Genomic DNA, 23,193 nt, shown 5'->3' on the forward strand with positions numbered 1-23,193 from the left:
CAACCACTTTGGCATCAGGCATTTGCTGGTAAGTTCTCAGCTGTCTGTGCCCTAAATAGACCTTATCAGGAGCAGACCATCTTTGAGGGGGTCACTCTAACATAACTTACTTCAAGGAAAATAACAGTTTTATTCATTGAGTCTGGGACAATGCAAAGCTACTGGAGGGACATTTTTTGCAACGCGAATATTCATGGTTTATAATGAAAATTGACCAAAGCTGTTCTTTGGGGTTCTGGTGTGCTTGGAGTGAACCCCTGTGTGTGACGACTGGCCCAACTTGGCTCTGTCCCACCTCATTGAGATTCACCATAAATATAAATTGAGGAGTGGGTGGGGGGAGGTCACAGAAGACAGGAAAAGTTTGTAACAAACTGTAAGGACTGGGGATCCAGACCATCTACGCAGAGGCACCGCAGACACACACCGCACAACCCTAAAGGTACTGTACAGCTATAGACATCTGGATTTTTTGTTCATTTGAGTGACATTCAGGTATGTAGAGGGTACTTAGGATAAGAACACAGGGAATAGACTGATTGCCTATCATGAGAGCAGGAGGAGATGGTGTCTGTCCATTGGGAAAGTGTCATTTGTTCTAATGCTCTGACTGGGGTACGAGACCATGCCCAAATAAGGCTTGAGGGGAGGCCATTTAAAGTTAGAGATAGCATGTGCATGCCCATGTGCTACAGAAGACCCAGGTCAGCAGGATACTGATTAGCAACAATGGTAAGAGTAAAAAATTCTCTAATTCTATAGCAGTTTTAAATAATATATTTATGAAGACAGATTATGATAACTACCTTTAAAATGACAAATAGGTCTAAAACAATTGAGCAGATTTGTTTTAATCTGTAAAGTATTTGAAATATTTGTTTGTTTCCAGAAATCTCTTTATGTGATTGTAAAATGTGACTTTGGTATGAACCTTTGGAGGCTTTATTGCAGTTAAAATTCTACATTTGCTTGATTGACTGATGAAACTAAAAGTGTGAAATTGTGCTTTGGCTGGTGAGCTGAGAATTGATGAAACATAAGTGTAATACAAAGTTACATAATATGTAGATTTTGCATGTCATAATCGATACTCCATCTTTCTAGCAGATGGGAGACCCGATCCAGTTAAAAGATGAGGGAAACAAACACTTCCAGGCAGGAGATATTGACAAGGCCATTGAGTGCTACACTAGTGCCATCAAGGTGTGCAAGGACAAAAAAGTGCTTGCTGTCATTTACAGGAACAGGTCTGCATGCTACTTAAAAAAGGTAAGCAGTTTGGTAAAGTAGTATAAAAACAAACATATATAACAGATTATATCTGCAATGTCATTGGCACTTTTAGACTTTTATTCAGATAACCCCTGTTTTTCTTACAGGAAAACTATGCCAATGCAGCTTCTGATGCATCTAAAGGTAGGTAGAATACAGACATTTAAAAAATACCAAATACAGAATCAAACCACACATTAGCAGCAATGACACCAAAACACTGACAAAATGAACTTTAACCAAAGGCCACAGACTCATCATGACTCTTTCTTCCTCTTTTATAGCAATTGATGTTGATGCAGCAGATATTAAAGCCTTGTACCGCCGCTGCCAAGCTCTGGAAAAGCTAGGAAAACTGGACATGGCTTTCAAGGATGTGCAGAGATGTGCCACTCTTGAACCAAAGAACAAGACCTTCATAGAGACTCTACGCAGGCTGGGAGCAGACATCCAGGCCAAGGTCAGCATTAAAGAAAACATAACATAAAGTAGATATACAGTATACAAAAAACACACAGATGTTTATTCCACAGTGCTAAATCCGCACTGCTATATGTATTTGAGAGTTCAACAGTATTCAGCAGTTTCAACAAAGGAAAATTGACACTGAACAACAAACAAACTGCTTGTATATGACTGGGACATGTCAGCATCAGGAAATGATGAAAGTTTTGTTTTGATTCTCCACAGCTCAAGACAACATTCTCCACAGATTCGAGGGTACAGAACATGTTTGACATTCTCCTTGATGATGAAATGGAAAAGGACAAGAGGGAAAAAGTGAGTATTTTCTCTCCTTGCTGTTTTTATTGTTTGTTAGGATGTGGGTATATGAATGTGGTTTCACTTCTGCTACTTGTATGTGCTTTTATGTCTAGGCTGCCAATAACCTGATTGTGCTGTCCAGAGAAGATGCCGGAGCAGAGAGAATCTTCCAAAATAACGGAGTGCCGCTGCTGCTCAACATGATAGAGACAGGCAAACCAGAAATGATCCTGGCTGCTGTTCGTACTTTGTCAGGAATGTGCACAGGACACAAAGCCCGGGTGAGCTTACTCATAGAAAATGAGTCAAGAAGACACATTAAATGTGAAAGTGAAATTCTGTGGAAATCCAGACCAAGGGTTACAATGTCAACTGTGTAGCCTTTTCCAAACACAACACATTTTAAAAGTATAACCTCTACCATATGACCCCATTAGGAAAAAAGTTTTATATTATTTGCATTTTATTTTCCCCCACAAAATCTACTTTTTTTCACTACCTCTAAACAGGCCATGGCTATTATTCACATGGTGGGCATTGATAAGATGTGCAGCATCATGGCTGTTGACAATGAGGAGATCGCACTAGCAACCTGCAACCTGTTCCAGTGCATCAACGACTCCCTCACTGGAGGAGATAGTAGGGAGTATGGGAAAGAAGAGGCCTTGGTTCTGGGTGAGACAGACTTATCTGTATCTGTAACAAAAAGTAGATTTTACTATTAACACTCATTCAGTGCTTAATTATTAATTCAACTAAACCCTGTAGAATCACAGACATAATGTAAAGGGGAAATGACTATGGCCATGATGCTGACTGAGACGTACAATCTTTTATTTCATCTGTCCCTCTGCAGATGCATCTAAGGACCTGAAAACCATTCTTCTCTCTCTGCTGGAGATGGTTGCTAGTAAGAAGGTGTCTGGCACTGGCAGAGACCAGGCGTTGAACCTGCTGAGCAAAAATGTACCTCGCAAAGACAAGAAAGAGAAAGACAACACCAGGGCACTCTTCACTATTGACCACGGTGAGCCAGACAGCTGCATCAAGTCACTTATTTGATTTGAGCTCAAGACCATTGCTGCATCCCAGACTCCCTGTCATGAGATATTCATATGTTTATGTACGTATATATGTGTTTGTTTTCCAGGTCTGAAGAAGATCCTCAAGGTGTGTGGTCAGGTTCCTGAACTACCAGACCAGCTGCCCTTGACAGACAACACACAGCTGATCGCAAGCGTGCTCCTCAACAAGATCTATGACGACCTCAAATGTGACCCAGAGAGAACCAACTTCAGGGACATTTGTGATGAATATATTAAGTACGTCTGTAAAATACAAAGTCATTAAGTAGTGTTGTGGCCAAGACTTTGTAAATGTCGAATAAGCCAACTCACGTCATCCATTATGCTTTTTCGCTTTAATTTTTTCTTTTGTCATTCCCTTGTTGTCCATCCCTTTCCCATTAGATCCAAAATTGACCCTAACGACATGGACAAGACCATTCATGCTATCAACGTCATCTCAGGACTGCTTCAGGGTCCATTTGATGTTGGTAATGCTCTGGTTGGACATCAAGGCATAATGGAGATGATGGTGGCGCTGTGTGGCTCTGAACGTGAGGTGGACCAGATGGTTGCTGTAGAGGCGCTGATCCATTCCTCCTCAAAGATGAGCCGTGCCAGTTTCCTCGTCACCAACGGTGTGTCATTGCTCAAGGACATCTACAAGAAGACCAAGAATGAGAGGATCAAAATACGAGCACTGGTGGTGAGTGTGCAAGGAAATGGGAAAAAGGAATTTGAAAAATTTCAGTTTGACTATACAACTTTTAGATTTTGTCTGCATGTGTATCTGTATGCACTCTCATGTCCATGTCTTCTCCAGGGTCTCTGTAAACTGGGTTCAGCTGGAGGTGATGATTACAGCTTAAGGCAGTTTGCTGAGGGCTCCACAGAGAAGCTGGCCAAGCAGTGCAGAAAGTGAGTGCTCACACACAGATTGTTAAAGAATCGAGAAGATTATTACCCTTAATAATTGTCAAACTGGTGGTTTGTAGATATTTGTTGTGGAAACCGTGCTAGATGTATAACCTTATTAGTTATCTAGTCTAATTTTGATGTAAAGTTTTGGATACAATTCCTACAGCATCAGAATGTACCATACAATCTCCCCACTTAACATCATCACAGCTTCTGATAAATGTTTCTTATTTCACTTCTGCAGGTGGCTTTGCAATCCCCAGATTGATACCAAAACAAGGAACTGGGCCATCGAGGGTCTTGCTTATCTGACCAATGATGCTGACGTTAAGGATGACTTTGTTGAAGATGAGCAGGCCATGAAAGCCATGTTTGAACTGGCCAAGGTATGAAAATAATAGACAGAGAGAAATATAAAGTGAATGTGGTTGGACATTAGAAATAACCACTTTCCTGTTTCTGTGTTTTCAGTCAAAGGATAAGACAATCTTATATTCCGTAGCGTGCATCCTAATTAACTGCACCAACTGCTATGAAAAGAAGGAGATCATACCTGAGCTGGTTCAACTAGCCAAGTTCTCAAAGCAGCATGTACCTGAGCAGCACCCAAAGGTAAAAGAGGAAGAAAAAGAAACCAAACTACCCCCTCAGACCACAACATCTAAATTGACGTAGGTAGAGCAGGAACTGTTGCTCATACTGTATGCATGCTTATACACAGTTTGTAAACTTGCTTTTCAGGACAAGAAGGACTTTATTGAGAGGAGAGTGAAAAGGCTGCTGAAGGCTGGAGTCACATCAGCTCTTGCTGTCATGGTCAAAGCAGACAACTCCATACTGACTGACCAGACAAAAGAGATGTTGTCAAGGTGAGAGAGGAAGTGCCTTGTAGCAAAGTATAGCTGATTCATTCTGTGTCACATGTCACATAACTGGCTGGAACCCCCCATTACAACCGACTCGGGTGATTCATAACATGCCATGTCATGAACAACATAATAAATTCTGCAAATTTTTTTACACTGCAGCATTTCTGAGAAATACATTATTTTCATTTTTTTTATCTTCAGGGTTTTCTTGGCATTGTCAGAGGATCCCAAAGATCGTGGTGTTATTGTAGCCCAAGGCGGAGGAAAGGTGAGCGATATATTTGGAAATCAAAGAGTACAATTGAATTTATGACACTTTATGAAGTCACAATAAATTAGTGTTCCACAGTGACTTGACAAGCATTAACTGGACCAACTGGTTGCTGCAAAAGTATTCTTCCTGTTGTTCACCGCTGTTTTTTCTGGCTCTGCCCTCAGGCTTTGATTCCACTTGCTCTTGAAGGGACAGAAGCTGGGAAGGTGAAGGCCAGCCACGCCCTTGCCAAGATTGCATCTATATCCAACCCAGAAATTGCCTTCCCTGGTGAGAGGGTAAGACATGAAACAGTAGTTGCTTTGTTTATATTTATAGACAAAGATTGTGAGGAATGGGGAGTGGAAATTTACCGTGGCACCACATTCTTCCTATTCTCTCATTGACAACACACTTTAAACTTTTTACATTCCCTACTTTTGACTTGTTTTCTTTATCTGCATGCTGGGAAATGATAGACAATTTATTTATTGTTTTTGATTGCTGTACATATAAGTCTGTTGATTTGTTATTTACCCCATGGTCTTTCTTGGTTGACAGGTGTATGAGGTGGTGCGGCCTTTAGTTAACCTCCTTCAGACAGACAGAGATGGAATGCAGAACTACGAAGCTCTGAGAAGCCTCACCAACTTGTCTGGTTTCAGTGAAAAACTAAGGTAACATTTTGCATCATCACAAGGTATTATGTTCACACCTGATAGCTCATTTCTTGCAAGTGACTCCATTGCAGCTCACGGGGGTTTCAATGGATTTTCATCCACTTTACAGAGTGAAGATTGTGAAAGAGCACGCTTTGCCAGAAATTGAGAACTACATGTTTGAGGACCATGACCAGATCAGACAGGCTGCCACTGAATGCATGTGCAACCTGGTTTCATGTAAAGAGGTGAGAGCAAACAAAAGCAGCTACAACAACACATAATTACTTATGAGTCAACATGTGCAACACTTGTCTGGTGTGGCTGCAATGAAAATTTCAACTGTGTGCTTTTAGGTCCAAGATCGTTATCTGCAAGATGGCAATGATAAGTTGAAGCTGCTGGTGTTGCTATGTGGCGAGGATGATGAAGATCTTCAGAGAGCTGCAGCTGGAGGTCTTGCCATGCTTACTGCTGCTCAGAAGAAGCTATGCACCAAAATGACCAAAGTGGTATGTACAGCAGAAACTGATAACTTATAGTCTGTCAGATGTCACATGAGCAAAAACTTGGCACTGTGTGAAACACCTACAAGCCTTTGTGATGCCAAACTAGACTGCATCTGTTTGTTCCTTATCTCCACTAATAGAGTCAAGGTCCAGTTTGACTTTGAATTTGATGTCACAGGGGGAAACTATGATAATGATGCTTTACATTCCTGTTCTTTTGTTTTGTGGTATCATCCAGTGTTCATCATCAATGGCAAGAGATACATTGTGTATGAAGGCGCTTTAGGGTGTCAAGAGTGTCAAGTCTTAATATTTGTACCACTCAATGCAGTTTAAATTTTAGTCAATTAATTAATAAAAAGAAAGTTGATTTGGTATCACTGGAATATTACAAAGTCATTTTGGTATTAATCTGTAAAACTTAACTTTTAACTATTGTGGCCTCATGAAATAACTTAATATCTGTGGCTTGTTTAAACAAAGGCCTGTTTGATTTTTAAATTGTTACATTAACATTACAGCTGTGGTTTAACAGTACTGGGATGATTCAGTGTCTCACAAAGTTGTGAGAGGAGTCTTGTGAGAGACATTTGAAAAAAGAAAAAATGGGCATAATGAAGTTAGAGGCTGGGGAATCTTGACTTTGAGTCTTTATTGGTCTATCTGCAAAAACAATGGTTGCTAAACCTGACACCAGCTTCACAGTTTCTTGACGCAGATTGTCACACTTGACAGGGCGTTTCCTGAGTCAATGAAACATTTTTCAGATTTTTTTCCTGTGTCTTGACGGATGAATGACGAACGGACATGTTTTTAAAATCAGTTACTCAAGACTTGGTTGAGTACAGGAATCATCTCCTTCAATCAGTTCTTCTAGCAACCTCAAAGACATGAAGAGATAACTGACATGGCACACACCCATAAACAGCAATGGTCATCATATATACAATAACTTAATCAATAATTTTGATTTATCACTACTCAGAACTGCAAGTGCTCAAAAAATATATCCAAACCACTAAGTTTGGAAAAACAGCATGTGGCATTTTTGATGTGACTGGATTTACTGTTGAGTGTCACTGACGTGTTGAGTGATTGATCTCTCCCAACAGACCACCCAGTGGCTTGAGATCCTGCAGAGGTTGTGTCTCAGCACCGACCCTCGGATACAGCACCGTGGCCTTGTGATTGTCTACAACATGCTCGACTCAGATGACAGTGAGTTGACCAAGAAGCTGATTGAAAGTGAGACGCTGGAAATCCTCTCAGTGATTGGCAAGGCAGCGGACAATCCCAAGCGACAGGACGCCATTGATGTGGCACGCACATGCCTAGTCAAAGCTATGGATCTTGGTCTCATCAAACCCTTCACCAGCCCTTCTTAAAATCGGGCAACAAGAAAAACAACAGCAATGGACCTTCTTCTTTTTTCCTCTGTTAAATACAGACCCCAAATGTTTTTTCCACATTAACTATATTAAAGGATTTCACAATAAGACTCAAAATCAATAAAACTCTAAATCAGTGTTTTCTTTTACAGAGGTTGTTTGGGGGTTGAGTTGAAGAATAATTTCCCTTTGGGCTGAACCAGGAATGAGTGTTTGTCTATCTATCTATCTATCTATCTATCTATCTATCTGAGATAGATAGTTATCTATAGCATCAACTCTGGAGTTCCTGGAAAATGATGCTGATGTGAACAAACTTCCCTCTTTTTATTCTTTCTTTCAGTTCTATAAGGAAAGGTAGCATTTCTATTTATTTTGATAAACGGAACCATGACAACCAGCTCAGTAATAAGCCAGGCTTAAAAAGCCATTGACATGACTCACCACTTTTGCGGAACATGAAACAGAGATCGAAATTAAGTTTGTGTTCGTCAGCACCGACTGTGTGTGACCTTTGTGTACCTTTGTGCTGACTTGCCCATGTTACTAAAAAATTTGATTAAAAATATATATTTAATTTGTCTGTGGCACACCTATTTTCATTGCTAATGTGTAATTATACATTTTACATGAATATTTGAATGGAAAATGGATATTTTTTCCCCCATAGCTTCCTTGTCATGTTTCCCCAGTGTAACATTTAGATTAATTGGGAAGTAGGCTACACCCAAATGGGACGAACCCCTTTTTACTGGAATAACAGTGCTTCTTTTTGTATGAATATTTCTAATGAAAACTTAACATTATTTTTCAATAGTTTGAATTTCACATGACCCACCTGTTGATCTACCTAGCCTCTCTGTCACATTGGAAAGCTCTTTTCATTCATTATTCTTGTCTTCACATCTTCCATGAGGCTCTTTTGTCCTTATCAGTCTAGTTGTTTGCGATCAGGTTAAAAAAAGTGGAACTTAATTTTGTTTTCTCTGGAAGTGCATGCTATGTGCACGCACGTTCTTAGTCACTATGACTAAAAAGCAGATTTTTAAACTTGACACTTGCTTTCTTATAACTGTCACTTATGTGTTTGGAAATTCAATAATAATAAAAAAATTTTTAAAAAAGCAGATTACTACGACGGAGTATTAGGGCCACATTGAGGGGGGAAAAAAATCACAAACTTCGAGAATAAAGTCGTTATTTATGAGAATAAAGTCGTAATTTATGAGAATAAAGTAGTAATTTATGAGAATAAAGTCGTAATTTACGAGAATAAAGTCATAATATTACGAGAATAAAGTCGTAATATTACGAGAATAAAGTCGTAATTTATGAGAATAAAGTCATAATATCCTAACCTGTTGTTTTAGAGGAAGACAGTTGGTAAATGAGGGCCGTGGAGGATTTTGTGGAGTTGTACTTTAGGATAGGTTTTAGGATCTTTAAGGAGATACTTAATCTTTTGGCACATCAGCATCATATCATCATAAGTATTAGGACTTTAAAAAGACTATGCAAGAAAATGCATCTTTTCCAGAGACATATCTTTTAATAACTTCACAAGTAAGTAAACAGTCAGAATAAAATCTCTTCATACAAAGATCTGCAAGTGACCTCAAGAAATCCAATGTCTTTGGCTTACTTTTGTAATCCATGACAACTTGATCACAAATGATCCACACATATGTTCTGTAAACAATAATAACCTTGCTGTGATCACAACAGATCAATACATTTTCTGTAAACAATAAAAACTTTGGTTTGATGCAAACACATCAATACATGTTTCTGTAAACAATAAGCAACCTGTCAAGATCGACATACTTCTGTAAACAATCTGATCACCTGTTTGTCACAACCATTCAATCGACCTACTTCCGTTTTAAGTACTTCGACTTTTTTCTCGTAAATTACGACTTTATTCTCGTAAATTACGACTTTATTCTCATAAATTACGACTTTATTCTCGTAATATTACGACTTTATTCTAATAAATTACGACTTTATTCTCGTAAATTATTACTTTATTCTCATAAATTACGTCTTTATTCTCATAAATTACGTCTTTATTCTCATAATTTACGACTTTATTCTCGAAGTTTGTGATTTTTTTTCCCCCTCAATGTGGCCCTAATACTCCGTCGTAGATTTCTAAGAATAGTCAGTGAAAATCTGACAGTCACGTGCTTGTGTTGGAATTGAAATCATGACTGTACGTTAGTCATGCGAGTAAATAAACACCTACGGTACAGCAATGACAGTGGTGTGTGTATGTGTGTGTGAGTGACTGCATGTAGCATATGGCGCTAAAGCAATAATGGTCTGTACCAAGAGGTAGCCTATGCCACCCCCTCCCATGACGGAAAACCCCTGTGCGCACATCTGTATATAACAGCTAGCCTACGTCTAACGTCTATCTGCCTCGCCGTGAGGAGTGCGACAGGGTAACGATGACACCTGAGCAGAGCTGGTGGAGTGTATTCGAGGTTTAGCGGCGGTATACTCGGTTTACATGTTGACATGCCCGTCTACATCGCTATTGAAGTGTAGGAGGTGCGGCCGCAGTATAAAACAGCCGCCCGCTGAAGACGGAGCACCCATGCACCCATGTTCAAACCTCTATGATGGATGAATATAAAGACAAGCATTAGTGACTATATTCTGAGAGCTTTCTGAAGGTAAGTGCTGCAGTATGAAAGGACTGTCTTGTGTTGTCTGCCTCTTTTCTAAGTTTTAACTTCGCTCTTGGTGAAAATCTGCAGATAAGCTTTCAAGTGATAATGTAAGCGGCGGGTGTATACATACTCACAGGTATCGCCGAAGCCACGGGTCAGTGAGGACAGGGCAGCATTGCGGCATACTGTAGGTTTCAGTTTCAGTTCGGTGCTGATGTATTGTATTGTTTCTCCTCCTCCTCTTTCGATATTGTCCAACCCATGTAGTCCAATGAGGGCAGGCTACAGAAGAGAAACAGGTCACTGTAACCTATAGGCCTAATGTTATACAGTTCAATAGTACCACAAACTACATCCTCCAAAAAACACCTCTCTCAAATGGTTTTAACTAAAACGTAACATTAAAACCTTCACGAAGAAAGATTAATTGCAGAGGCTGCTGTTAGACTGCAATAGTGTGAGCCACTGTGTTTGCTCCACAAACAGAGCAACATATATTCTCCAGTTTTTGAAGTAAATAGACATATTAACAACAGTAACAGTACCAACTCCGCAGCTGATACAAAATACAGTGGTATCTCATGTGAAGCTTTGAGTTACTGTGGTGATTCAAATGACTCAAAAACAAACATCATTTAATAAATCAGCAAGAAGGGGTATATGACGGAAGCAATGACACAGCAAAGCAAGTCGTATGGATAGGGGAAGTTGTAATGATTTAAGTCATATAAGAAAGTACCAACAATTTTGCCCGTAAAACCCAAATTGAAGTGGGGATATGAAAGAAAATAAGGAATAGGGGATAGCTGAGGCAAAACTGCTGAGGAAGTAGTGTGCCGAGAAGATTTTAGCTCATGAAGTTTCAAACAGACTAGACCAAGCAATTGGTTCTGTCTGAGTGGTAAAGACAGGAGAAAAAGTATTACTTTTCTTATCTCCAGGACACGTTGGTGAAACAAAGTATATCCCAGTGAGCAACAGTGGAAAGCAACAGGATTGGGTTTGGTGATCCAGAGAGCCTTCTCAGCTGTGATCTCTAACATGAACGGTCGGTTTCTGATAATTTACCAACTTTAAGATCAGTCCAATGTTAACCATCAGACTGCCTTTCAATTCATGTTTTTGCCTTAACAGAGTCTATCTTCGTCTCTCTGCTACTGTTTATTCCTGGACTTGCTCAGTGCTTTCCAGTCAGAGCAAGTCAAGGTATGCTGTCTATTGTTTACATACTCTCATGATAGAAAAAGTTACATGAGTCATTTCTTAGCTATACTGTTTGATGTTACAGCTGGAAACAGGTCTTCGCAGCTGTTCTTCTGCAAGACTCCAGGATGTGCTGCTGATGTTATTGCCGTATTTTGCAACGAAAAGCTACTCTTTCATCAAGCCAGCATTGAAAACTGCACAGGCCCTCCACCACCCAATACTGTCTGCCAACATGATGGTCTGGCATTTGTTTCCATCAATACACGTGGTAACTGTGACTTTGAGGGGGAAAACGGATACATTCAGACTGAAAAATGTAAAGGTATTTACTTTAACTTTCTAAAGCCCTTAATGTATTGTTCACTGTGATTTTTCTTCTTGCAGTCATTTTGTTCACTGTCTGCCATGTGAAGTTGATTAACAGTGTAATGATGATGTTTATGCTGCTATATGATGCTATATGAGAGGGAAGCCAAATCAAGCAGAGCGATTAATGCAGCAGAGTCCAGACAACCAGTTTCTCGTTTCATGTTTAGTGATACAGAATAATTTTGACCTACATTTATTCCCACTGAACTACAGCAAAGACTTAAAGTGTATCCTTTTATCTCAATCATTTTCTGCTGCTGCCCTCTGTAGTTGCTGCTTCTACTTCTGCAATGTCAGGACTCATCCCTCCAGCTGAGGGCGCTAGATTTATATCTATTCTTATTGAAATGTTTCTGTTCAGTACGTGCTGTAAGTGGAGTGACCGATCTGTTCATACTAAAGATAAATTAGAATATCACACCCAGCACATTTTCTCATAAAAACAGTCACATTTTACAGTTAAAATATATTTTCTGACATTTTGTCTAATAACTCCTTATAAATGAAATAGCATCATAGTCACATTGTATACAGGCAATATATATTTGGTGATGTTTGTAGGAAGGTGTTCCATCTAATAACACATAATAATACTGCTTCTGTTTCCTCCAATAGGCCACAGCAACATCTGTGCTTTTCCCATTGGTAAACTGCAGACACACGATTTACATCATGTTGCCCACTGTTGTGATTGACCATCCATTGACTGGAAGTTTTCATCTCTCCTCTAGCTATCACACCACCCCCAGCCCCCAAAAAGGACCATGCAACACCTGGATGCATTGCTGCTGGAGTGTGTAAGTTCTGAACACCAGCAAATCAGATACTTTGTCTACTTCCATCCTGTTTCTTCTGCTTCTGGATAATCATGGTGTCATTTAACAAAAGTATATTTTACTCAAGTACTCTACTTAAGCACAAAATTGAGTATTTGCTTCTCTTCCCCCTTATACTTTTACTCCACTATATTTCACAGCTAAATACTGTCCTTTTTACTCTGGAATTTATTTGACAGTTTAAGTTTACATTTTAAGAATTTTTTGTACACAAACAACAGACGGGTCAAGAAAATATTGCTTTTTGCTACTAATACGACTTGCTTTTACTCTGCCACCATCTTCTTGCTTTCGCTCAGGGCTGAAATGTTTGTCCGTCAAATGTTGGTAATCAGGTGAGAGCAATATTTTATGGGTGTTGTATTGAGAGTTGCAATGGTCAGTTGCATTTATTACAAAGTGATTCAGTTATCTTAAATATCCATCTCTTTATTCCGCAGGTGTTTTAGTGCTAGTAATGATAGGCTTATCTCTGTATTTCTGGAAAAAGACAAGAACCACAGAGCAACAGCCAGCGAGGTAATCAAAATATAATAGTGCTATTTGCAAAATGTCTTTATTCTTATGTTTAGCTGTTATGATATTATGTTACCAACGTGTCCTGATGTTTAATATGAATTTGTTTCAGTGACTCTGGTGTGACTGTACCCCTGTGAGGGATGCAAAGCCTGGAGAAACCACCGAAAGGTTATTGGAAATTAAATAGGTAGTATATAGCCCATAAGTTGTGCAAATATTGATGTGAATGTGCTTATTCTGAAATGACTCTTTAAACTTTTAGGTACACTCATGGCGGTGGTCCCGGGCTGGATAACGGCAGCTTTCCTTCTCAACATGAACATGGAGCTTAAACGCCTAGGGCCTTGCAATATTTTGTGACTTTTTCTTTTTGAAATAAACATTATAAAATATGCTTCCTTCTATTACCTGTTACAAGTCAACACAATTTACTTTACATTGTTAAAACAGGGATACCAATAATGTGTTATTGTCATACAAATTTCTGGCATGAAATAAATTGTTGCTGAGCAAATTGAGGTCTTCTGTGGCCCGTCGCGCTCCTGATCTTGCCGGTAGAGGGCATACTCGAGTCTTTTTTTTTGTATCCAGTGCTGCACGAATGCCATGGCTGTATGTAAAGAGGCAGGGCATAGAAACACACACAGGGCTTCTTGCTGCTCTCAGTGGAGGAGTGACTCTTCAGTTGTACACAGTCAGCCTGTGGTGGAAATACACACTCCGTACATTTTATCTTCAAAGCATTTATCTGTGTGTTGGGGATCGACAGTGAGAGGAAAGGGCTTTCTGTGAGGACTGCAGCAGCCCCTGTGAGGAAAACATTATTTCTACACGACTACACAGAAGAAGATTGGCTGGTAAGGTGACTGTGAGTTGATGTATCGTGCGAAACATGAGCAATGCTGAAATGTATTTACACAGTAGGAATAGATTTGATGTTAATTTCTGACAGACCATATACTTACATATTACATTTCGTTGCAAATGTCAGTCTCCAGGTGTTGCGACAGGTGAAAACCCGCAGGTGCGCCTCAACTGTTTCTGCTCGGTTACAATGTTTTTATAGATGATCAGGTTTTTCTCATTTTCCCATAATATAAATAAAAAATCACTCAAGTGAAGTGAAGGGGTAAAATTAAATGTAGTTTTTTTTAATCTATCTAAAAATCTACACAATCGAAATTCGTGTTGCTGTTATTTGTGGGAAAAGCCTGCCGTGTAAGGACAGTCACTAGTGTTTGCTGTGTCAACATTACTTTTTGCTGCTGTTGTCTACTTAATGAGGAAGTTTGTTGTTTACGTCTGCAGCTACGTCTCGCGCCTTTAGTTAGAAACTGGAAGTCTGTCTCGTTTGATGGGAAATGAGGCAAGCATGTTGAAGGTTGTGTAACTCATTAGCTGACAGGAAGAAAGTCCCTGGTTAAAGCGTGTTATGGGAATCTGACCTTGGAATAATGCTCTTCATGTCTAGGTTTTGCTGTTCATACCTGCAAAAAGGGACTCAGATTAACCTTTGTCAAACCAAGTTACTAAGAAACTTCTGCATGTGTGCAGTGAACAGCTGTTGGATCCCTTTGGCACAACATGTGCTGTAGGCCAGGTGACAGATTTTCTGTATTCCAGGTATATTATCTGTCTACATTATTAGGTGCTGCACTGGACCAGCCTTTCATTTACGGGTGTGAGCGTCAGTACCTATCACATTATCACCGCTCTTTACAGTGAAGTGCTACATTTCCCCTCCTGGTACTTGGCAGCCAGGCTGTTACTGTGAAATGGCTTTGCCAGTCCAGAGAGAAAAAGAGATAACTATCTTGTGTGCTGTGCTGGGAGATTGAGAAGTGTATAGTGAGCAGGGAATCTGCTTTAGCAAGCTCAACAACAGTAGTGTCCAGTGAATGATCTGGACTTATGGTGGCATTTCAACAGTTGAGCTTGTGTTTATGACATGATAATATCATCGGGGTTTCTCTCTGCTTTGAGAGAGGATCTTGAACAACTTGTTTGAGAGTTGTTTCCCGTCAGAAATACAATACATGCAAGATTTATAAGCTTCCTCTTAAGTTTAACCTACACCATATCATTTTTACACATCTGTCACAGGGCACACTGTTCAGCAGGCTGAAGAGTGAGGTGTATCTGCTATGTCCTGGGTCTGATTTTGACCTGTGACCCTTTTCATGTTATCCTTGGTTCGCTGCATTGGAAAGTGGTTAATGAAGCAGCAAATGTCTAAAATATCATCTGATTTATTTTTTTTATCACTAATTTTAGACCAAAGTGTGATATTAATGATTGAATGTCTTTATGATTTCAAGCCAGGCTTTAGGACAGTGTGTCACACAGGATTATGAGCCTGTGGTTTTCCTTATGAATTTCCTGGTCCTTCCTCATTTGACTGCGAGGCAGTGAAATTGGCCAGTTGGGCAGCTTGCCGCAGAGGATGTTTGAAAGTGAAAACAGCTCATGCAAATCCCCCCTGCTCTTTCCTTGGGACGAACACCTGAGCTCCTGCTGCCTGCTGCCCTTGCACTGATATGTTGCTTGCCATAGTCAGCAGCATCTGTGTATTATGTAATCATTTCCATTTGAGTAGCAGCAGAAGTGCCACATCACTGCAGAGCCAAAACCTTGTCAACACAAATCATATTTATTCTCAGCTCTTCTTGGGCTTTTAGTGCAGTTGATCTGATTCTCTTAAATAAGTAATTAAATCGTGATACTGATTGTAACCGTAAGCAATAATCAATTAGACTGCTTTAAAGCAGAAGGCCACCTTTTAAAGCCAACATTAGCATATGTGTAGTTGTCTATCCTGTCTGAGCTTCCTGTGAAGAGGTAGCAAAGCAGTTAACAGAGTTAGGATTTTAAGTGCAGTCTTGTGACTGGGGTCAAAGAGCATTCTGTGGACTGTGCTCATACTGTACCATGGGATCCCAGTAGTGATAGGACCAAAATAACTGGCATATGAGGCTCATTAAGACAGTTATATAAGTCAGTGCCCTGAACAGTAGTACTCAGCTCTCTGTCTCTCATTCCTGATAATGGTCCGACAGACCCATGTGTGTCCACACGCAGGGGTGTGGCCCCCGGGTTGGGTCTGGTTACATTCAAGATGCTCTGATAAAAAATGCCTCACTGTGTTGTGATAATGAAATCCTTGTAATGTTTGTGTGTGTTTAGTGTGACCTCTCTTCCTCCTGCACCCACTCGATTTCTTCTCTCAGAGGATTCTCTCTCACTCTCTCGTCTACAGTGTTATGTTCTGGGTCGGAGTGCTAATGTGCCACGTTCCATTTGAAAGCATGACGAGAGCGTTTGTTTCCTTTCCAGAGTTCTTTATCTCAGGTTATTCAGCAACATGTTGTGCTTTTCACTCATGGTTATTTTTAATCAGATCCCCTTCATTTCAGCAAAGCTGTGGAACGAAGGGGTGCGTTTGATGTGGAATGAGAATTGAGATGATTTGTAGGTTGTTTTCATACAGCTTGAAAACAATGGGTAAAAACAAATTGCGGCATCTATCTTTGTGAGTCTTAGGATTTGGTATCAGTTGCTCTAGTTGATATTAATGAAGTTATTGTCTTTAAGTTTACTATTACTTAACTGGCTGTGGTTGTGGGATGTCCTACAATATATAACATGTAGTTGGTTTTGTTGTTGACTGAGTGTTACTTAATTTCTCTTTTTTTTCCATTAACCTACTAGTGCTATTTTGATTGATCAATTACTAAATTAATCATTAAGCTCATTAAAATTGAAAAAATCAAAGGACTTTCGAGGCAGATACTGATAACACCTGAGAAAATCTTATGAGAAATCAGCCAGTATTCATTTTTGTTTAACATAATCACACAACATAGACACTCTTGATGAAATAATATAGGTTCAAAAATAAAGTTGTCTGTTATGGAAAAACTAATGCCGATACTTTCTCTAAATTAATTAAACTATATGTTTGGTATTTATGTACTGTACAGTGTGTGGTTGCTCATTGGTTGACACATGAAATGATTCTGATAAATCTGGGATAAATTAAAATAGGCTGATATATTAGCCATCTCAGTATCTATGTTTGTGAACCATTTACAAGCGTGTTTGGTGTTTATATTAGATAAATAAAATGATTCATTGCTCATCAAAAAAGGAATTTATTGTCAATGGAGCAACAGAACGTTTGACTAATTGAATCAATACTCCTCAAAGTACAAACAATCAGAGGCACTTTCTCAATGGCAGTATAAACCAGAGCACTGCTGAATAAGAAGGTGCTTTGTGTTGAAACCTAGACAGGTCAGTGGGCAGTTTGACCCACATACTCTATTGATTGGATGAGGTTAGGGCTCTGCACCTCTGTTCAGCGGTGTTGTACACCTAAGCACAGCGTGGGCTTCTCTCTCTCTCTGTTATCTGTTATATTGTCCTCATTCATCATTCAGGCTGCACTCCTGTCAGCACATACCACTTACTACTGATAGCCACCAGGACTTCATAATCAATCTTTTACTATCGGTATACTGTGATCAATGTTCACCCTAGACTAGACGATATAAAATGTATTTGGAAATGAAAGCTCGCCCACGTTATTTTCCAACGCAGTGGAATGAACAAATAGGAAATCATAGTTTCTTTTAATTAAATCATTCAGAAGTAGCTTACGACTACTACACAGGGGTATTGTTAGTATGCCTTAAAATTCAGTATGAAAATGAGAGGTTTAGAGATAGGTTAAACAAAACAAATGTTTTTTTTAGTCCTTGAAAAAGGCCTGTTTACAAGCTCAGCATTCCTTGGTAGACCTAGAGTTGGTGGTCCTCTCTAAAAAATCTATGATAACCTATGACTTTTTTCAGATTTTCTCAGGGTGAAAGTTAAAAAAAAGTAAAGTGCATAATGGGGCGGACCATAATCTGGGGCCCGTCACTGATTTTACACATGAAAATCAGTTTTACTAGTACGAACTAAAAACATTTGTGGAATTCTTCTGTGGCTCAGGAGGAGCTATCTTAAGTCCTGATTTGATGTCATCAGGGTTATCTTGGTTTGGATTTGGAGACTACAAATATACATATACTTCCTGTATTACAAATTGGAGGTGGGAAGTGTATCAGGACCTGGGCATTTACCAGCCAGTGTGGGTCCAATTGAAATTAGGGCTGCACGATATAGGAAAAAAAAAATCATATTGCAATTATTTTGACATGTATCACAATTGCGATATCATTCACAATTAGGGGGAATGATGGCTATTACATCATAGTCTGCATTTTAACTGAAATGAGACTATTAAAATCATAAAGATGTGACATCTGTTGGGGTCTGTACCAAAACAAACAAGAATTGTAGGCAAGGGCATCTCTGTAGCAGAACATTACCTCATTATAATGCAGATTTTACACATTTATGGCAGACTTTGTGATTGCAATTTGGCTAATATTTTGATAAATTGTGCTGCCCTAATTAAAATACGCAGTTACACTGTATGTTCAATGCATTTTAGAGACTCAAAGCCTCAGTCTCAGCTACACTGACTTCCTAAATTTGTGATTGTACAGATATATGTTGATCTTGAAAGGACTGTCAAAATATGCTAGTGTCAGGGTCCATTAAAATGCCCTTGGCTTTGCTTTGCAGTAGGTAAATCTGGATGTGGACTTTCCCAGTATTATAGCTTTGATCTTCATGACTTCCAAACAGGAGTTCCCCCTCCCTTCCCGGCCCCGCAGCAAAATCTGCCAAAGGAGGCCTACAGTGGTAATTGGCTCGTAATTGTGCTCCTTTGTACAATGATTGGTTAGTTTGGAGGGTTGCAGGCAGAGCAGTAGGTTGGCAGCTCTGCAGGAATTCAGATTATTTGGGAGGTTGTGGAGTTTGTTGTTGTTTGTTGTTGTTGTTGTTGTTATTTTGGCCCTGCTGAGCCCCCCACACCCTCCTCCTTCCTGTCATGGTAATGACAAGGCCTGCGGAGGCCCACTCGGGGTCCTTGGGTGCTAGAATGAGAAGGAGTGATGACAAAATGAAAGTATCAGACAGGAAGGCAAACGAGGGGTGGGTGAAGACAAACAAGTAGAGCAAAGAATTGAAGAAAGCGGAAATTTGAAGACATTAATTTCCCCAGCAGTCTGTCACCTCTGATCAAGAAAGGCAGGGTGTCCTAATCCCCTCTTACCATCATGATTGATAACTACTAAGAATAATAATTGTGCCCACAGTGATATGCATAGCTAATAAACCTGCCTGTCACCCTTGTGGTGAGCAGAGTAAGAGGACCTTTGGACTCCAGGGCAGGGCTGTGTAAAACTAAACAGGCCTTTACTGGGATGGGCAAGTCTCTCTCTTCTTCTCTTTGTGTTATAGGATCATGTTTTCAATGGGCCGTGACGTTAGGAGCTGAGGCCATCTTGCGTAGATAACACTGGTGGTTGAACATAATAAGCCTGCTGTAAAAAGGCCTTGTTTCAGAGAGAGTCGTGGTGTAGTGTATCGCTCCATCAGGGCAGCCTCTCTCTGTCTCTGTGTCTTTAGAGAACATTGTCTCTGTTTTCTCTCCATATACTCATCGCTATGTTTCTCCTTTCCCCCCTCCATTCCTTCGGTTGAATCATGTGACTCTCTGGACACAGAGGGTGACCTCCTCCTCACTGCTTCTCATGCAGAGTGGAACTTGAGTGAGACACTCTCTGAATTACAAATACACAGGCCGAGTCCTCCCCCTAGGTTTCTCAGTAAACAGAATATATTGAATCTCTTGCTCTATAGCATGTGATTATGTAGTGCATTTACTTTATTACAGTATAGATTCTTCTCTTTTTTCTGACCTGCTGAGAATAGTGCTTTGCTTTGAATAAAACTTGACATGTGGGCTTGTTGTACATTGTTGATGCGGAAATCATAAGTCAACTAAATATTTAAAAGCTCTCACACCTTTTGTTCTCTGTCTCTGTGTCTCTCTGCCATTGTCTTCCTCTGTCTTTTCCTCCTTTTCACTCCCTTCTCTCTCCCTCTAGCTCATTTTTTTCTGTTTATGTCACACCTGAAAGGTCACAGCTCTGTAGGTGTAGTCCCTCTTTCCCTCCCACCTATTGTTTCTCTTTATTTGCTGTTGCCAAAAGGTCAAATACCACCAATACTTTAAAGGTACATTTAGCTGCTGATAGCTGCCTGGCCGGTGGTATACTCATACATTCACATTGTGTATTACACTATAACAAGAAATCAGATTTGTGTTGTGCTCAGCAAACACTGAACACTCTGTGTGATGATGCATCACTGACAGTTTCTCATTGTAAAGAGCTCCCATTCTTTGCACAATAACTGCTGTTATTTTGCAGCATAATGTGTTTAAGATATACATCACTTTATTTTTGGCCGTGCTAGCTCCACTGGTGGGTTGATCAGACTTGTTGTATAGCACTGTCCATCCATGGGATAATGTAACTTTCATGACAAGACTTATCCAAAACTGATAACCAAAGTTTTTCATCATTCTCAGATAAATTGCAAGATCAATGCCAAAATAACATGGCATTAATTGTTACACTAGATTAGCATGCATGCTAAGTGTAGACATGCTGCCCTTTGGCCAAACATGGCCAGATTACAAGAGTAGCAATAGCAATAAAACAGTCTAATCAAGCAATGACATTGGACTGCCAGTGTGGCTACAGATTTTTTGTCTTGTTTAGACATATAGTGTCCACACTCACGCACACATCTTTGCCACCTCTGCAGTGCTGCATAGTGCAGACAGACACTACTCTGAAGCTGCAGTGCAGCGTGTCCCTCCGAGGGATGATGAAAACAAACACACCTCCAGAGGATACAGTGAAATGTGGAACAGAACGCACCAAATAGATCCAAAATAATACCTGCCTTCTGTTTTACAGCTTTATTTGGTGCGGGGACCCACCAGGGAGAGAAAACACAGAGTATGTGCATGTGTATGTGTGGCTATGTTTACAGGGCTCACAAGACCTTCATATTTGTGCACATGTTAAAACTGTGTGCACTGTGTGCTCTGTGTTTTTCTATTTGTTTGTTTAGGCAGTTTGAATTGGGTGGAACCAGAGCAGCGCCCCTGAATTGGGTGTGTTTTGCTTTTCTATGTCTTTAGGATAGATGAGCAGATATTTCTGTTTGACTGAACATTTTATAGAGACAGTGATAGTCTCCTCTCCATCACCTTCACTCTGTCTGCCACCCACAAAGCATTTTCTACTCCTCTGCCTGTCTCGCTAATTTGTCTGTGAGAAAAACACAGTCACTCTTGAAACATCTACAACAGCCAAGGGATAAATCAGAATGTTTTTCAGGTGGTGGAGGACTACATATAGCCTCATTTGTTATTGTCATTTATAGGACTGATCATTTCTGCTTGGCTAGCGGAGGGGAGCCCACACTTTAGCTGCATGATTCATGACAACATGAAACATCTCACAGAAGCAACTATTTGACACAGCCAATTATCTAATGGTGCTGACACACAAGTGTTTACACACGATGTCAGAAAGACAATGACTACAGCTCACACCACATACATTCAGCCTGCAGTACTTTTGGTAAATTTGGTATCCTTTTTCATTTATTAGTTAACACTTTCGCTGTATTTGATTGTGTTGCCCTTGCCCTGAAGTTTTGTGTGAGTTATTCTGCTTGGGTTGTGTTTCTGTGAGCCATAGTCAAGGATCAGAGCAGTTAAGTTGATGAAGCCGATCCCCTGCAGGCCTAGAGCTAAGCTGACTCCGCATGCATCTTCTTGATTGTATCCATCCAAATCCAGATATCAGTCAGGGATTGTGAAGGTCATGAAAGCCCAGCAGTCCAGTCCTCGGCGCTCTGCATTGCTTGTCTGCTATTGATTCTCCATTACGTCTCCAATCTGCTCCAGTAATCCAATAGTATCTGGGGACTGAAGCAAAGCAGAGCAAAATGGAAGCTATATGTAGAGTCGGTGTCCTGCTGATAGAGGCTATGGGAGCCTCCTTGAATATCTCTCAGCCCTATTATGATCAGATTGTTTGAAAATGATCGTATTGCTTGCTGTTCCATTTTTATCACTTTTTGCAAAGAAACAGATCTCCCTGTTGGGAGATGTTATTTGTAATTATTTATAATTTCTGGAATAAGTGTGTAGCATGATCCATGACGGGTTGATTGATTTGTCTATTTCCGGCAGTCACACTACCATGCCTAATGAGACCAGTGAGGGAATATTACCACAACTACTAAGACTTTTTTAACAGCTCAGATGCATTAGATCTGTATTTTCATTATACCAGATGGCCCATGTCTGCTCTCAGCAACATATTTTCTTTGCCAGAACTGCTTGGCTACAGAGTGGCTATTTGACTTCCACAGGAGTTGACTGGCACCCTTGGCAATTTCCCCGAAACCATGAGAGCCAGTGTTTGATCTACACTTGTGTGTTTGTTTGAAGGGTGGTAGAGTTTCTGACATGGGCGTGTGGACACGTTTAACAACAGAGAGACTGATGGAGAGAAGAGCTAAGTTAGTAAAGTGTATTTATATAGCACCTTTTAGGAGCAGAAGTCAAAGATAAAGTGAATGAAAAGTATGTTGTTGAGTAAGATGCCGTTTTGACAAAGTCACAGAAAAACTGTTGTGAGTTTGCCAAGAAGCTTTGACATAGTAGTAGTTTTGTCTTTGACATTTTTACTGGTTGGTTGTCTATGTACAGTTGTTTGTGTTTGAAATAAAGGCATGAAATGGACATTGACCCAGACTTTATTTTTCCACGTTCCACTGAAAATTTTCTCTGGTCTACATTGTGCAGACATAGTGTTGCACCGTTTTACCATGACACATGATCTTGCTTGACTTTCACAAAGGCACACAAACAACCCACACATCAGACTCTCTGCACAGGCCAGT

General features: G+C 40.0%; 3 protein-coding genes across 8 annotated transcripts in view; all 3 read left to right on the plus strand.

The window, feature by feature from the left end:
* Nucleotides 1-337: 337 nt before the first annotated feature.
* On the plus strand, nt 338-8,284 carry unc45b (unc-45 myosin chaperone B). 2 transcript variants are annotated; one of them, XM_084359680.1, is made up of 20 exons: nt 338-442; nt 1,108-1,269; nt 1,380-1,416; nt 1,557-1,732; nt 1,963-2,052; nt 2,151-2,318; nt 2,547-2,712; nt 2,894-3,064; nt 3,188-3,359; nt 3,507-3,807; nt 3,925-4,019; nt 4,264-4,405; nt 4,491-4,631; nt 4,761-4,888; nt 5,090-5,156; nt 5,327-5,440; nt 5,703-5,818; nt 5,931-6,048; nt 6,157-6,312; nt 7,422-8,284. In XM_084359680.1, the coding sequence occupies exons 2-20, from the start codon at nt 1,108-1,110 to the stop codon at nt 7,692-7,694; spliced, it is 2,793 nt and encodes a 930-aa protein (XP_084215806.1). In that variant the 5' UTR covers nt 338-442; the 3' UTR covers nt 7,695-8,284. The 2 variants fall into 2 exon arrangements, with proteins under 2 accessions (XP_084215806.1, XP_084215807.1); XM_084359681.1 differs by having other exon boundaries at nt 344-442; nt 1,105-1,269.
* Nucleotides 8,285-10,152: 1,868 nt separating this feature from the next.
* LOC311261380 (uncharacterized protein) lies at nt 10,153-13,761 on the plus strand. 5 transcript variants are annotated; one of them, XR_014623138.1, is made up of 10 exons: nt 10,153-10,375; nt 11,314-11,420; nt 11,507-11,578; nt 11,661-11,900; nt 12,563-12,592; nt 12,679-12,744; nt 13,083-13,118; nt 13,224-13,302; nt 13,412-13,489; nt 13,565-13,761. XR_014623138.1 is itself a non-coding variant. In XM_084359944.1 (9 exons), exons 2-8 carry the CDS (start codon nt 11,414-11,416, stop codon nt 13,437-13,439), a joined length of 522 nt encoding a protein of 173 aa, XP_084216070.1. In that variant the 5' UTR covers nt 10,153-10,375; nt 11,314-11,413; the 3' UTR covers nt 13,440-13,470; nt 13,565-13,761. The 5 variants fall into 5 exon arrangements, 1 of the variants encoding a protein (XP_084216070.1); XR_014623139.1 differs by lacking the exon at nt 13,083-13,118; XR_014623140.1 differs by lacking the exon at nt 13,083-13,118 and having other exon boundaries at nt 13,274-13,302.
* A 221-nt stretch (nt 13,762-13,982) lies between these two features.
* pip5k1bb (phosphatidylinositol-4-phosphate 5-kinase, type I, beta b) overlaps nt 13,983-23,193 on the plus strand; it is a 33,818-nt gene continuing 24,607 nt past the window's right edge. Inside the window, exon 1 of the mRNA XM_084360631.1 lies at nt 13,983-14,159. The gene's annotated coding sequence lies outside the window, so the exon portion shown is untranslated. The remainder of the gene's footprint in view (nt 14,160-23,193) is intronic.

This window comes from Pagrus pagrus (genome assembly GCF_965226575.1).
Source record: "Pagrus pagrus genome assembly, chromosome: 8".
Taxonomy (NCBI): Eukaryota; Metazoa; Chordata; class Actinopteri; order Spariformes; family Sparidae; genus Pagrus; species Pagrus pagrus.

Excerpts from the sequence above, each read along its gene's own strand:
- unc45b (XM_084359680.1), top strand. The coding sequence starts at position 1,108 with ATGGGAGACCCGATCCAGTTAAAAGATGAGGGAAACAAACACTTCCAG. Across the intron at positions 1,733-1,962 it reads GAGCAGACATCCAGGCCAAG|CTCAAGACAACATTCTCCAC; the intron begins GTCAGCATTAAA and ends GATTCTCCACAG. Across the intron at positions 6,313-7,421 it reads GCACCAAAATGACCAAAGTG|ACCACCCAGTGGCTTGAGAT; the intron begins GTATGTACAGCA and ends CTCTCCCAACAG.
- LOC311261380 (XM_084359944.1), top strand. Across the intron at positions 11,579-11,660 it reads TCCAGTCAGAGCAAGTCAAG|CTGGAAACAGGTCTTCGCAG; the intron begins GTATGCTGTCTA and ends TTGATGTTACAG. Across the intron at positions 13,303-13,411 it reads ACAGAGCAACAGCCAGCGAG|TGACTCTGGTGTGACTGTAC; the intron begins GTAATCAAAATA and ends AATTTGTTTCAG.